A 16647-nucleotide genomic window follows, 5' to 3' on the forward strand; every position below is an offset into this window, starting at 1 on the left:
ACAAATTATTGTTATTACTTAACTATTTATCTTTTTAAGAAATTAACTTTACAAGACATATTTAAGATGGTTAAAGTATCATTTTGGTTTTTATACTTTAAATTTATTCAATTTCGGTCTTACTTACAAATGTCTAACTTTAATGTTTGTACTTCCAATAAATCTTTACAATAGTATATGTTATTAGTTTATTGTCATTTTTTGATAAATAAATCTCTATTATTATTTTTGTAATATATTTTGAAAATATATCATAGTGTCATTTCTTTCTTGAAAATAATTATGTTTATTTAACTTTTTTTTAATAAAAAATTAACTTTGAAGGACTAAAATTAAGATCCACTAAAAGAAAAGAGATTAAAATTGAACAATTAAAAGTACATAGACTAAAATAAAATGGAGCCTAAGTAAACGAATCAAATGATATATTTACACCTCTTAAAATTTACTAAAAATACAGCGACCAAATTTTGACATTTAAAAGTACATAAGCTAAAATAAAATGAAATAATGTATATTACGAGGACTAGATAATATTTTAACCTTTTATTTTATTTAGATTAAACAATTCAATTTGTCAAAAAAAAAAAAAAAAAAAGAAAAAAGAAAAAAGCAAACCATTCCATCAATCAATATGGTTGTGTGCTAAGCTAGGTATAAAGTTAAAGAAACCTCATCCTTTAGTTGCCTATCTTTAATGTACCTTTTGGAGCAATATTGCTTTTTAATCATGTAGTGAATTAGTGAAGCCTTATAAAACGGGTAATGATAGAAAATTAATTTCGTACAATCTTTATTGTCCTCAAGATGAAACAGTTTCACGTAATTTGCTATGTTAATTGATTGACAATAAATTATTGGACATATAAAAAATCATTTTTAAATTTTATATAGGCCGATTAAAGCTTCAAATTCAAATCCTAAAATGAGTCTAACTCAATTGATATAAAATTTGTTCGATCGACCATAAGGATAGAAGTTTGATTTTTTCATTGTACAAATTTTCAAAAAAAAAAAAAACAAAGAATTACAGTTCAACTCTCAAGGTAAACTCAATAATCTTGAAAATAAGTGGTCATCTAATGATTAATGAGTAATATGTTAGATGATATGATATTAAATTTGCGTTTACTCATGAGCTTAAACTTTTTTATCAATGGACAATTTAAGACGATGTCAGAGCAGCTGGTCTAAGGAAGGTCAACGTTAATTTTCACTTTGTGGGTCTTCTTCATATTTCAAACCCACAAGTGAGGGAGAAAACGAAATCTTTTATGAAAAAGAGCTAAAAAAGATTTTTTTTTTTTAACTATCAACTAACTAGGTAAAGGCACTTTAAATACGGAGGATTAAGATTCAAGTTTAATTCAAGGAGTTGTTCAATTATCGATGGTTCACTAACTTTTATGTTAGATGTGGCTAAACTCATGGTGTAGCTCTGGTAGACTTCTTTTAATTTTGATTGTGTATTCTACTTTATATCTAAGTCATCTTACAAACTGAAATTCCAAAGATTCGTTTGATAAAGTTTTCGTTTCCTATTTTTCGTTTTCACATTTTAAGAAACATATTTGTTTGATATCCAAAAAATAAAAAACGGTAAATGAAAAGCAAACCTTAATTGAACTTCAAGAGCTTGAAATGAGGTAAAGAATAATCTAAAATATTCATTAAAAAATGATTTATTTGTCAATTTTAAGGAGCCACCGTTCCCTCTAAAATTTTCAGAAGTCAACATATTATCCAAAATCAGTTTCATAATTTAACAACTTAGTCAAACAAGTTGATTATGGTTGCAATCTTTGATCTTAGGGTAATAATATCAAAATCTAATCATTCAAATATTTGAATCAAGTTATATAATCTAGTAGATAAGAGTTTGTTAGGGCTCATTGAAAAACAACCTTATAGAAGAAAGATTCCCAACTAGCCAAAAATCTTCAAAGAAAAAGAAAATTCCACTAGTGAGGTATACCCACATATGCTTCAAGGATTATTATGATAATATCCCAATTTTAAAGGTAAATTGGACTCTAAGTATATAATTTATATATATATATATAATTAATATTTAGTGGTTCCATCAATCAATAGTTGAAATAAATACAAAGAGAGATATTATTAAATAATATGTGGTGATTAAGCTAGGAGGCACCTACTTACAATAGCCTAGCCATCATTAATGCATAAAACTACAATGTGATTAGGTTAATTTTTGTCTTTCTTTTAATAAACTATTATTAAATGTTAAATCAGGAGACATATCCCTCATCCCACCTAATCTAGTTTGAAGTGGGATTTAGTTTTAAGCATCCTATATTTCTTTTTTGATTAAGTAATTATTTTGTCATTTAACTTTTTTCCTTATTTTCTTCAAAAAAAATAAAAAAAATAAAAAAAATTCAATGGTTGTGGAAGGCCATTGTGGTTGGATCTTCTCAACTTATTATTATTATTTTTGGGGAAATTCTTGTTGGGTGGTTTTGCATCAATTCTTTCAATATTTGTTTGATTTGACCTAAAAACTAATCTCCAAGATAGAAAAAAAAAAAAAAAAAAAAAAAAGAAGATTTGTGTAAAATTTTGGTTGTTTCTTTCTTATCTTGTTTCCCAATTTGTTGTTTAACCTAAGGGGATTATGACTCCCCAACTTCATTAAATGCAATGAATCTTGGTTTCTCTTTCCTTTGTCCCTTGAAAATTCAAGTGGGTTGTGAAAAAGACCATTTATATTTAGGAATATTTCATTATAAATATGAGAAAAACATCACAATCCACAATCCATCAAATATATAAATTTGTGTTATTTTTTACCATTCTTCTCTCATAGCAACATCGATTGTTATATTGTAATCGCTTCAGAGTAATTTCTTCTACAATAAAAGATATTGATATCAAACCATTCGAGTCATGCTTAAGTCTATGTTTACTTTATATTTAGACTTATTCACAAATCTACATGTAAGAACAGTGAAATTATGGATAAATGCTAATATATATATATATTTTTAAATATTAAATTACAAGTTTGGTTTCTTTTAACTTTTAAGCATATGTCGAATAGGTCTCTAAACATTCAACTGTGTATCTATTAAGTTTTTAAATTCAAAAGTATAGAATTGATCTCTAATAGACTTTTAATTTTATGTTTAATAGATTCCTAACATATTCTAAATTAATTGATCTACTAGTAGATTAGTAAAATCTTAAAAACGTTGAGTATTGTAATGGCCTATCAAACATAAAGTTTAAAGTTTAACCTACTAAGGTATCGAGAAAAAAAGTTTAACCTATTAAATACAAAGTTTATGGATTTACTAGACACTAAAAAGTGTAGTTACATACAAAATTAAATATTAATAGACTGATTAAATACAAAATTAAAAATTTAAAGACTTATTAAAAAAAAATTAGAATTCAATACTATGTTAAACACATAATTGAAAGTTGAAATGCGACCAAAAAAGGAAAAAAAATCCAACCAATTTGGTTGGATGAATTTGATTAGTTAGTGTCGACCAATATATTTTGATGGACGTTTAAATTTGGAAAATATTTTGATTGAACTAAGTGTTAGTCAATTTTTAGGTTTTGGTTGCTTTAGTCAATCTCTCACTCTATATCCATTCAATTAAAACTCAATTAAATTGACCCTTTACCCCCACGTCATTATATTCCTTTTAGTTTTTAAATTTATGGAACACATCATAGGGACTAAAAGGGTTTGCATAATAGGTCAATTTTGGTATTTACTTTTCAAAATCAAATTTAAGAAATGATTTAGTTTAGTTCCTCAATTAACGCTTCTTCTAATTGTTAATAAACACACATAAGATATATATTTTAAAATTTAAATATATGGGAGCGTAAGCATAATGTTCATACTATTAACCTCGTGGTTTGAGAGAGGGAATCTTTGCCCCGATGTTAATATATAATAATAATAATAATAATAATTTCAATATAAAATATAAAATATAGTTAATTTTAAATAATAAAATAAAAAACGGGGATTTTTTCTCGAGAGACTTGGAGATTCCCCAATCCCGACCCTGACTCCCCAAAACGGGGAATGATGTAGGGATATGGATTAAAAATCCCCATGGAGACGGGGATGGGGAGTGCATCCCCGCCTCGTCCTAGTCCCATTATCATCCCTATTGACACCGATGTCTCTCCTCCCTTTCATCACATTCTTTCTTCTCCTTCAATTGTTTCATGTATTCAATATTATGTCTTTAGTTTTTTTTTTTTTTTTTTTTTAATTGCAATTAAGTTATTTATCAGCACAAGTTTAACTTACAAAGTCACGAGACCCTTTCAAATCGAGAATAATTCAATCGATTAAGATATATATCATCAATTAGGAAATTAGATGTTTAATTTTTTTCATTACATGTGTTGTTAAACTCAATAATATAGTGTTAACAACAACAATAACAACAATAAAATGTATTTCAACCAATCATTACTCGCATTTTACACTCCATATATATGTGTGTATGAAATGTGAGATAACAACATGAATATAATTCAAATAAAATAGACGTGTACTATCAACTTCAAGATTTGAAAGCCAATCTCTCTTACCACATACTCTAAAAATAAAAATAAAAGAAACTCGAGAGAGTAAAATTCATATTAATCTCATAATAATTTCTAAATTTCTTTGGAAGATATATTTTAAAATTAAGTTGGATATGGAATAGGAAAAAACTAGATTGCATCCAACTAAAAATTGGCAGGTGATAATTTATTTTTTATAATTTTTTTCTTTTGTATATAGAAGAATGAAAGCATGGAACCAGATGCAGCCTGCTCAATGGAATAAACCCGGAAAGCTCAATAGTTTGAGTTATTTCGAGCTCAAAATCCAATCCATTAGGCCTTCAGCCCAAAACCAATAATTTTGTACTGGCAGCCCAAGCCCAGATTTTCGGCCCATTTAAATATTGGGCCAGACATTCAAATCACGGTAATGATCTATGTACGACGTCGTTTCGTCATCATTATTCTCGCTCAACTGCGGCGTTGAATCTCATTTCCCTGTAAACAAACTCAGAGCAATTTACTGGTCGTTTTGATTTTTGTGGAGGTTTTGGGTTTTTCCCCCAATCGGAAATGGCTTCCGCATCGTCTTCTTCTCCTTCCGGCGCCGTCGTCACCGACAGAAGAGGAATTCCGGCAGCTCAGTTCGTGGAGGACGTTCGTACCTATCTCTCTCAATTAGAACTCGATGTTCAATCCGCCCTTGCTTTTCTTCAAGAGCGGTACTCTCCTCGTTTTTTTTCCGGCTTGATTCAAATCTCGAAATGGCGGTGTAGTTCGCGTCTACTTGATGCTTTTGAATCTGTGTTTCGCTTTCTGTAATATGCAGTGATTTGCTGGCATGTGTTGATGTGCTCTTGATTATTGTTTTCTGGTACTTTGAAGTCCTTTTCTAAGTTGTAGGTTGCAATCAAGATATTGAGGAGTCGATATATGTGTTAGTGAACTCGATTTTTTTGTTTATCGATACTAGTCGTTGTATTGCAGCTTTACTTTTATGGAGCCTTACGAGTTTCTAGTGGCTGAGAGTTTATTAGACTTTCTAGAATCTTTTCTTTTGTTGTTTTCTTGGTGTTTAACCAGTTGTTGGGTGATTCACGTTGCGTAATTTGGAGCCCTCTTTTTGAGCTTCTCAACTTCATATCGACTCTATAATCCCTAGTTAGGTCTTAGATTTTTGTTATTGTGCAATTGATGTTAATCTCGAACATTTTCTGCGCTTAAAGTAGCATTTAATCTTGAACACGTAAAAATCGTGTGTTGATTGTAGCGAATGAATATTGCTTTATTCAACTTCTTTCCTACCCCACCCCCCGCGTACAGTTTTGCATTTTATGATCCTCTGCAAATATCTTATGCAGACTTCAGCAATACAAATTAGTTGAGATGAAGCTCCTTGCTCAACAAAGAGACCTGCAGGTTTTCATGTTTTTTTCCCTTTTCTTTTAATTTTTTAATTTTTGGGTACTTGCTTTCTGTTTTTATGGATTTTGGTTGTATATGTTCCTCTTCTATGTAGTTTTGAAATAACGTTGTCAGTTTTCTATTCATCATATTACTAAAATTGAAATTATAGAAACTATCCTTGAACTTTGTATCATTTTAATAATACCCATGAACTTTTAATATTTCCCTTGGCCTTTAAAGAAAAAAGAAGAAAAAAAAAGAAAACCCTTACTGTTATTAGCTAGATGGAAAACTTTTGTTCTTCTTCTTCCTCTCTCTCTTTCTGCAAATTCTTCCTCCATGAAACAAATGGAACACCAGTGCTAGAAGGCTTGGCCGCTTTAATTGTTAAGACAAATACGTAGACAATATGAAACAAAATGGAATTCCTCAACCTAAGCCACCAACATCAACTTCAAGAATCGATTCAAAATTTGGGGTTTTATTTCTAATATCTTTTATCAACTTAGATCAAACAAATCCACCCTCAAATCCGAAGATTAACCAAAATCTCACCATCTGAGGCTGATCAGTCGACTTTTTTTCAGAACACAAACACCAATCATAGATCACATTTGCTCTAATTCCGGAACCAAAGAGATGGCAAAATATAAGACCGTAATTTCTATAAATCTATTATCTGACTTGAAACAAAACAACTGGGAGATGAATTTCTATAAAAGAATTAAAGAATGGCAGATGAAATTCAAGTAGTTAATTGAATCCAATTATGAGTGGTTTGGCGCTTCCATAAGAAACTGCACTAGAAGCGTTCCTCATCCTCAAATTAACCGAGCTCAATGGATCTTGAACCAAACCAAGTTGAACAGTGTTTCAAAGGAATTGGTTATATCCGTTGATTTCAATTCAGGCTCCTAATGGTAGTTTTCATGGGATTTGTGGGAAAGTGCTTCTGGGAAAATAATGGAAGATTTTCCTTATTGGAGTGAAACAAATGGTGGGACCTCCATTGAATATGATGAAGGTGGTTATATCAGTTATATGAATCCCATTATGAGCGGTTGAGCACTTCCATAACAATCTTCACTAGAAGTGTTCCTCTTCCTCGAATTAACCGAGCTCAAGGGATCTTGAAGGAAACCAAGTCGAACGGTACTTTCAAAGGAATTGGTTATATCCGTTGATTTCAATTCAGGCTCCTAACAGTAGGTTTCATGGGATTTGGGGAAAAGTGCTTCTGGGAAACTAATGAAAGATTTTCCTTATTCGTATGGCATTGAATGGTGGGGACCTTGCTCCCAAAAGACTAAAAATCAAAAGAAATTTATAATATTGACTACTCCTATCACTACAAAGACGTAGCAATAGTGGTAAGTCTAGGTTCTGTCTCTTATACACATCTAGATGTGTATCAGCGGCTGCCTCAAGAATTCCTCATCAAACTTGTGTTCTTTTGAGAACAAATCCCCCCCTTCAGCTGTAGACAAGCCATCACTGAGCTCCCCTCTTCAGCCGCAGACTTCCCCAAGGAACCAGAGTTCCCCTGTCTCCCCTGTTTCGGTGGTCAAAAAACAGAATAGGCAGCATCAATGGGTGATCAAGCAAGCTGATGTGCTCCAACCTGACTTCTCTAACCTTTGGATTGTCTCACGTCTTTTGAATTCGATAATTGGCTTGATATATGTAAGGCACTCAAAGACCACTTTCAATCTAATGTTATTATCAATCCTCTATTTGCAGAAAATGCCCTGGTAACAATGGATCGAGACTCATTGGATGAACTAGATAATTTCTCAGGCAAGTGGCAGAAATTTGGCTCCTTCCATCTGAAATTCGAAAGATGGAACAACTCCACCCATGGTAGACCAGCTTATGTCAGGGGTTATGGGGGTTGGATCTTTATCAAGAACTTACCCCTCGATTATTGGTGCAAGCGGACTTTTGAGGCCATTGGAAAATACTTTGGGGGATTAGAAAGCATTGCTATGGAAACACTTAATTTGATCAATGTTTCAGAGGCCAAAATTAAAGTAAAGGAGAATCTTTGTGGTTTTATCCTAGCAACAATTGAAATATCAAATGAAAAAAGAGGATCAATCTACTTGAATTTCGGAGATATCTCAATAACCAACCCTCCTAGTAAGGTCAGGGGTGATTTATTTGAATCTGACTTTACAAATCCCATTGATTTAATTCGGATAAATGAAGTTAAATGTGACGAAGGCATTTATTGTGATCCATTAAATTCAAAATTCAACTTCCTACTTCCCTCCAACTACAACATTAAGTTCTCTAGAAGTCCAGGAGTCTTTGTGGATAATAAAGAAAGCAAGATGAGAGAGATTGAATCCAAGGCCAAGAAGTCAAGAGGCCACTCGACCTCTGAGCCGCCCCCCCATTCATACCTCACGCCTCAGCCTTTTGATCTTCCCGAGCAACGACCTTCAGAGCCGTCTGCAGAGGACAAAGATTTAATTAAAGGAATAATTACAGAGGGTCGTGACCCTTCAACTTCCCCTAAAAAAGGCGCCAAAAATGATTTATTGATTGGAAATAAGTCAGAGGGTCGTGACCCTTCAAATTCTTCTCACAAAGGCGCCAAAATTGACTTGGGAAATCCGAAGGTCCGATCTTCCTACTCAGAAAGCCGGTTCGTCTCCAACCAAGTTTGAGAGAAGTCTTTACTCAAGCTATTATCACTAGAGAAGCCGAAGGCCTCGCTCTCTTATTCCTTCCTCCACAGACGACTCCAAAAGGTGAAAAGGATTAAGCCATTCAAGCATCACAATTCTTGACTAACGAATCTATTGGGCTACGACCTTTCCCCAGACATTCATCAGAAACACGCTTTCAAAAACCTTAGTCAGCCATCTCCAACCTGGATATTCTTGAGTAAGTTGTGCTAACTACAAGCCAATCCTCAAACTTTGAGGCCTGATGGGAAGTCCTATCCAACCTTCTCTACACTGCACCCGAAGTGATAAAACCTGTACAGATAGCCAATTCCTTCCAGCCGTAACAAGTTTATTTTCCCCTCTCCATTCTCCAAGATACCAGATTGATGACTTGTTGGCTAGTGTGAGCAGTGGGAGTCGGATATTAATGATGTTTGAAGATAAAAAAGAACTCGATGACAATCAAGAAGCATGGACTTCTCCCTAAGGTCAGCTTATCCTCCTCCCGGATGAACATTCACAGGTTAGTGAAAGCATTTTCCCGACCCCCCCTCTAAATTTGTCAGTTGTACCACAGACCCTACATTCCATTATAAAAGAGTGTGATTTCATCTTAGCTTGATCAAAGGGAAAAGTGTTGAAGAATCCTCGGTGGGCCTTAATGAAGATAGTTACTTGAAACACAAGAGGTTTAGGGGATTCCTCAAAAAGATTGCTTCTAAAAAGATTCCTCCCCACTTACTACATGTCTTCCTTCTTGATTCCTAATAAACTGTTGCATATCTTAGAAAGAATATTGATGTTTGGATGGGCAATCTTCCACTTTCATCCAAATTTTCCATATTATTTAGACTGGCCACTCATCCAAACGGCTCTGTGAGAGAGCATTGGGATCACACCACAAACTCTTGGAGCATCTCTTTTAGGAAGTACTTAAAAGATGAAGAGATTACTGAATTTCAAGATTTGTTAAGTCTCATTTCTAACCTAAAGGTGCAAGATCGCCCGGACTCAAAGGTTTGGTCTTTGGAACCCAATGGAGCCTTCTCGGTTAAATCCTTAACCAACTTCCTTCGCAAAGCCCTCCGAATTGATCCTCAACTTTATGAAGCTCTTTGGAAATCAAAAAGTCCAAGGAGAGTAAACATAGTCCTTTGGATCCCTAAACTGCTCAAGTGTGCTGCAAAAGAAGCTTGCCTCCCACTACCTCTCCTCCAATATGTGTGTTTTGTGTAAGAAGAATGGGGAAGACCAACAACACCTATTTGTTTACCTGCTTTTATGCACAAAGTTGCTGGTTTTCGCTCTTCAATATCTTCAATTTGAGCTGGTCCTTTGGAGTAGATTTTAGCCTAAATGTGCAGCAGCTGTTGATAGGGCTGGCTGTCAAGAAATCGCACCAGATTCTATGGGTCAATGCTGTCAAGGCTGTGTTAATTGAATTATGGTTTGAACGGAACCAAAGAGTCTTCCAAGACAAGGAAACCCCGTGGTTCTCAAGATTTGAAGCTGCCAAGTTGAAAGCCTCTCTTTGTGCTCCCTCTCAAAATCCTTTGCAACATACTCTAGCCAGGAAATCAGTCTAAATTGGCATTCATTCCTTTCTCCAGCTTTCTGAAGTTCTCATTGCTTTGTTTTTAGTTGTCTTTTGTTGTCTCTTGTTACGATTTTCCAGTTTCTCTCGTTATCATTTCAAGTATTGTTTCCCATTGTATCGCTTAATTTAAAGGCTTTTCTAGAGTTAGGATGTGATGAGGGGTGTTAAGGGGGTGTCAACCTAGTTGAGATGCCCGGGTGCACCTGCTGATCCTTATGAATTCCTTGTAAATTGAGCATTAGTCTCACTTCATTTTCTTAATGAATAAAGAGACTTGTTTCCTTTTTTTTAAAAAAAAGATGCTAAATGAAGCAGGAAGTAGAAGGAAATTTTGTCTCTCCTCGGCCTCCATCGATTTTAGCATTATTATTCCATGCAAAACCCCAAAAAATGAAGAGATATATATAGAGGTTAGCCGAGCGTCGTGGTGCTGCTGTCGAGCCCAGCTACGCTCTGGCCTTTGATGCCGTAGGCCTGCCTCGCACACAGCATCGCCCATTGTTGTGCCCCATCCTTTCATGCCCCGTGTGTGCGTTGCGTGCTTCCGTCAAAATCTGGAGCACTGCAGCGCTCCCTCATTCACATGCTTCTGCCTTTGCGCGCAGCGCAGGGTGCCGAGCAAGAGTAGTCTTGCACTCCCTCTAGGGGCATTTTCGTAATTTCGCTCCCTTGAAGCTTCGGGTGCCTGATTTCACATCCGATAGCTCCAAATATACCCCGAACAGCATGTACACTCTAAAATGAATGATTTGTTCAAATTCCACAAAAATGTATATTTTTAATCATTTAAAACATAACAAGCAAAGGAAACTAAGAATGTAAAAATAGCTCTTTCCGAGAGCTATCAGACTGAAGATGATGAAGGATTGACTATTGAGATTGAGATTTGAAGTGGTTGAGGAGAGGGGAATATGAATCTGAATGTTGGGTAGTTGGGGAGATATTATTGATTTATTTATTTTATTTAATGGTAATTAAAGTGGAATTCTGATCTGAAATTTTAGTGAAGTTGGGAATTTGGATGAGGGAAGTCCAAAGTGGGAAAATTTTGGTCGAAGGGAAGAGAAAGAAGGAGATTTTTTGAACCCAGGGTTTTGATTTTTGGAGCCAAAAGAATAGAACCCTTGATTGTTCTCATAAAAAAAAGAATTGAACCCTGGATTGTGAAGTGAACCATGAAGTTGGGAATTTGGATGAGGGAAGTCCAAAGTGTGAAAATTTTAGTCGGAAGGGAAGAGAAAGAGGGAGATTTTTTGAACCCAGGGTTTTTGATTTTTTTGGAGCCAAAAGAATAGAACCCTTGATTGTTCTCATAAAAAAAATAATTGAACCCTGGATTGTGAAGTGAACCATGAAGTTGGGAATTTGGATGAGGGAAGTCCAAAGTGAAAATTTTAGTCGGAAGGGAAGAGAGAGGGAGATTTTTTGAACCCAGGATTTTGGTTTTTGGAGCTAAAAGAATAGAACCCTCGATTGTTCTCATCAAAAAAAGAATTGAACCCTGGATTGTGAAGTGAACCATGAAGTTGAAATGAAGGTCAAAGTTCATGGGTATTTTCTATAATTTAGTCCATTATTCAATCTAATCAGGGTATAAGTTAAACAATAAATGGTATTAGGCATCAAGATTATTCTAAACAAAGGAGGATGGAGTTTGAGAAATTACAAGTTCTTTTATGATCATTGGCAGAGAACACGATTACATTTGTGAGCCCTGAAATTAGATTATTAATATCCAATAATATCTGGGCTAATCTAAGGTACATGTACGTCTTGTGTGTGTAGCTGTTATGTGTTTGATTTAATGAAGTAGTTATGTGCCTTAGCCTTAGGCTCTTAGCATTATAGTTAGGCAAATTCCTTAGAATAACTGGGACTCAATCTTAGAAAATGTGTAGCTTGTATTTGATTATATGGTCAAGGCAATATTTAATTTGTAGCTACTTAGTCTTATGTAATCATAAATTAATATTGCTCGTGGCCTAACTGTCATCCTTTGTTGTTACCCTTCGATCCTTTTTTGTTAGGCAAAGATCCCAGACATAAAGAAGTGTTTGGATATAGTTGCTACTTTACAAGCAAAGAAGGATGCAGCAACTGGTGAGGTTCGTCCTTTTGTCTTCGATAGCTTTGGTTATTTATACCATGTCATAGATGTGTGGTTTTCAAATTGAGTAAATGAATTGCATTATAATGTTATTTCATATTGTTTTTTTTTTCCATTTAGCATTAGTCTCTTTTCATTTCATCAATGAAAAGTTGTCTTTTGTTCAAAATAATATTAATAATAATACTATTATTATCTCACATTAAAATTTATTTTTGAAGCGACAATTTAAAATAATTTCCTATGGGTGCTTGCTTTCCTGAAGGGAGATGCATGTGCCAATTTTTTTACCTCAACTTATTTTTTAAAGACATAAATATAATTGCCTAAAAAGCTATATAGACTGGAAAAAAAGTCAATTTATATCCTTAAAGGCCACGTTTGGTAACCGTTTTGTTTTTTGTTTTTGGTTTTTAAAAATTAAAGTCTATTTCCTCCCAATTTCTTACCATGATTTGCATCTTTCTTAAGTTCAATGGTGAATTCTTACCAAATTCCAAATTCCAAAAATAAATTTTTAAAGGCTACTTTTTTTAGTTTTTAAATTTTGGCATGTTTTTTAAACCATTGGTAAAAAGTCGATAAAAAAGTAAGAAATTTGGAGGTGGAAGTAGTGTCTATAGACTTAATTTTGAAAAACAAGAACTCAAAAACCAAGTGGTTACCAAACGGGACCTAAACGTTTGGGGTTGTATCAATTAAAACCTTGAACTTTCGTAAGTGTATTAATTTACACTCTCCTCCAAATTCTATTTGGAAAACATTGTGTAAGACTTATAAATGTATTAATTAAATTCCTAAATTGTCACGATTAGATTAATTTAGACTATTTATTAAGATTATGATTGAAAATCATCCATGCATTAATTCTTACACGTGTGTAGACTTTTTCAAGTATCGGACTAACAAAATGCACAATTAGAATTGATACTAGAAGGATTTTCTTAAGAAATTCTAATTGGGAGTCTAAATTGATTTGTGTATGAAAAGTCTAGGGATTTAAATTATTTAATCGAAAAAATTATAACTCTCCCACGATGTTTATCCAAAAAAAAAAATGTAATGAAGGGTGTATGTTGGTACACTTATGATTGTTTAGGATTTAAATTAATATAATTATTAGTTTAGGGTTTCAATTGATACAACTTTCAAAATTTATATGTTGGTATACTTATGATTGTTTAGGATTTAAATTAATACAATTATTAGTTTAGGATTTTAATTGATACAACATTCAAATTCAAGGGTATAAATTGATATTTGTGTTTATCATTTTTTTCCCTCTTCACAACGGATCTAAAAGCCTATATCTTCAAACATTCTCTTTAACATGCATTCTCTTCTTAATTTTCCATAATCCTATTTTCTTACACATTCAAATTTTTATTTATGTTTATCTATCATGCACCTGACTAAAACAAAGGGTCCTGTTTTTATCTTTCTTCTGCCTTTGCAATCAAGGCCCAAACAGTTCCTGCAATTTTATGTGCCTAAAGTTTTTAAAACATTATTTGCAATTTGATATTCAACTTCTAATTCTATACCATTTGCTCCCATTGGATATGCTACTCTTTCTTCTTTTTTTTTTTTTTCCCTCTTCTAATCTTTTTTTTTTTTTTTTTTTTTTTTTAATGAAAAAACCAACTTTTTTGAGTGCTACTCCCGTATGATTTCCTGCTGAAAAAGATGAATAGAGAGAGGAAAGGAAAAAAAGAAGCTAGTTGCACAAGTTATATTAATCTATTATACTCTGGATAACCGTTATTTTATTGTATATTCATCCAACTTTTTCAATGAAATTGTAGTTTATACGCAGTGCTCAGAATTTGAGATGATAAAATTGAAGATCACAGGCTATAACATAAGAATCTGATAGGCCTGATTACTGGACGATTATTAATTGCTAAAATAAAAGTATAGAACTATGGTTTGCCGTTGAATAGCCTTAGCTAGCAGGTGGCTTGGGGATTTGTTGTTATGCTCTCAGAGTATAAGCTTCAACTTTTAAAGTTCTAGGCAGCATCGAGTTTTGGGATTCCCTTTTTTTTTTTTGTACCAGCTTAAACTAGAATTTTCTCGAGATCTGTTTATCTTTTGCTATCATGCACAGCCACTTGTAGCAGATTTTGAGATCTCTGAAGGCATATATTCTCGAGCTCGCATCGAGGAAACTGAATCAGTTTGTCTGTGGCTTGGTGCAAATGTCATGCTGGATTATTCATGTGAAGAGGTTACAGATAATTATAAAGAAAATTCCCTTCAAGTATTTTCTCCATTTCTTATCCAATTTTGGAATAAAGGACACTAGTTATGGCTGTTTTCACGTTTGCTGGTGCAGGCGACAGCCCTCCTACAGAAGAATCTGGATAATGCTAAAGCAAGCTTAGAAGTTCTTGTTGCCGATCTACAGTTTTTGAGGGACCAGGTGACAATAACTCAGGTTAGCACCCCTTTCTATTGCAAACTAGTCGGCGGGTGAAAATTTTCTGCTGGGGAAGTCGTAATACTGTGAAAGCTTCCTTTTGAAAGATAAGGCAGTATAAACCATTGGAAATGAATGTGAATTAGGAAGACATTCATATATCTTAGACTTATTTGGTAACCACTTGGTTTTGAGTTTTTGAAAATTGTGTTTGTTTTCACTCAAATTCTTACCATGGTTTTCATCTTTCTTATGTAAAGGAGTTGAATTCTTAGCCAAATTTCAAAAACAAAACAAGTTCTTAAAAACGGCATGTTTTAAGTTTTCAAAACTTGACTTAGTTTTTTGAAATATTGGTAGAAAGTAGATAACAAAAGAAAGAAACTTGATGGTGAGAGAGATGTTTATAGGCTTAATTTTCAAAAATAAAAAAAAAAACCAAATGATTACTAAATGAAGTTTTAGTTTTTTCTGATTTGGATGCCATATTATCCGAGACTCGATATTGTCTCAATTCTTAACCTTTTGTTGTAGGTAGCCAATCATACTAAATAATTTTAAGATAAAATATATTCATATGGAGCTAAGGGACGATCATACTTGAATAGGATCTGTTCTATAGGTTGTACAATTGTTTTCTTGAATTTATATCAAGCTAAAGAGTTAAACTACAAGTTTAATCTCCAAACTGTCTACTGTCTAAAAGGTTTTAACGTTTAATATGTGTATAATAAGTCTTTCACTACTCTTTCTGATACAATCCACAATGAACACAACTTTCAAGTACATATTATATAGGTAATTGTTGTTGATAATGAGGTGTGTCATGTTTAATGAATCATTAGTTTGTTACAATTCTGTCGTAAGCAGGTGACGATAGCCCGTGTTTACAACTGGGACGTTCATCAGCGTCGAGTTCAGCTAGCTGGCAGCAGTGTAGAAGACTCATAAGGTTTTCATGGCCAGCCCTAAAAAAATTCCATTGTTGGCAGAGAATCCATTTCCTGATTGGCAGTTCCATCTTGATCCATACCTTTTGAATTTAGGCCGTTCAAATTTTCCATTTGGTTGTCATTGTCAAAAAAAATTTGAACCTTTTCATTCGTGGGTTCTGATCACACCTACACTTTGAGATAATACTCCCCATAACCAACAAAAAAAAGCCATTGTAGAAGAGAAGCGATGCCTATATCTAGGATGAGTTTTTTTTAAAATTTTTTTTTTAATATATATATTAGGAAGCTTTTTTGTGCCTTGCCTGTCCTGTTACAGTTGTTAGATTCTATTGCTTTAAGTTTCAGGATGATGGGTGTCCCGGTTGCGTCCCTTGGTTTAGGGACTTCATAACTTTCTGTGTATGTTGAAATTGTTAAAATCATTTTTGTGGTATTCTAAGTTACTTTAAAATAAGGAGTCAAAATCAATTTAATTTACACAAAAAATAACAGTAAATTGATTATGAATGAGGAAAGACATGATTAGAAGTGATTTAGTCCTCAAATATGTCATAATAAGATGTGCTTTTGTGTGGGGTAAAAATCTGATTGTTCATTGAAAAAGTAGCATGGTTGGTTGAATTACAATATTACTTGGTAAAATATGTAATTCATAATGTACTTTTAAATATTGATATCCCACGCACACACACATTTTGATATACTGTCTTAGAAGCAATGAATATGATCCTTTTCATGGATCCTCCAATTTTGTCTACTTCTCTGCCTTTTTTTCCCCCCTTTCCGTTTTCCCTTTTTGTTCTGTTTTTTTTTTTTCTTCCTTTTGACTATTGTTTTTATTACAATTACCAAATTAGCCAATAATCCTAATAAATATCTGTGCATACTATATAGCTTCTTTTATTTAAAAAATATGAGATTGGTGAGATTTGAAT

General features: G+C 33.4%; 1 protein-coding gene across 1 annotated transcript; it reads left to right on the forward strand.

Annotated features, from left to right (window-relative positions):
* Positions 1–5019: 5019 nt before the first annotated feature.
* Positions 5020–16166, forward strand: LOC120088784 (probable prefoldin subunit 3). Its single transcript, XM_039046225.1, has 6 exons — positions 5020–5270; positions 5910–5967; positions 12255–12332; positions 14445–14564; positions 14673–14774; positions 15627–16166. Exons 1-6 carry the CDS (start codon positions 5122–5124, stop codon positions 15705–15707), a joined length of 588 nt encoding a protein of 195 aa, XP_038902153.1. The 5' UTR covers positions 5020–5121; the 3' UTR covers positions 15708–16166.
* The last annotated feature ends 481 nt before the right edge of the window (positions 16167–16647 follow it).

The sequence above is a fragment of the Benincasa hispida genome, chromosome 1 (assembly GCF_009727055.1).
Source record: "Benincasa hispida cultivar B227 chromosome 1, ASM972705v1, whole genome shotgun sequence".
NCBI lineage: Eukaryota > Viridiplantae > Streptophyta > Magnoliopsida > Cucurbitales > Cucurbitaceae > Benincasa > Benincasa hispida.

Excerpts from the sequence above, each read along its gene's own strand:
- LOC120088784 (XM_039046225.1), top strand. The coding sequence starts at position 5,122 with ATGGCTTCCGCATCGTCTTCTTCTCCTTCCGGCGCCGTCGTCACCGAC. Across the intron at positions 12,333-14,444 it reads AGGATGCAGCAACTGGTGAG|CCACTTGTAGCAGATTTTGA; the intron begins GTTCGTCCTTTT and ends TATCATGCACAG. Across the intron at positions 14,565-14,672 it reads TGGATTATTCATGTGAAGAG|GCGACAGCCCTCCTACAGAA; the intron begins GTTACAGATAAT and ends TTGCTGGTGCAG.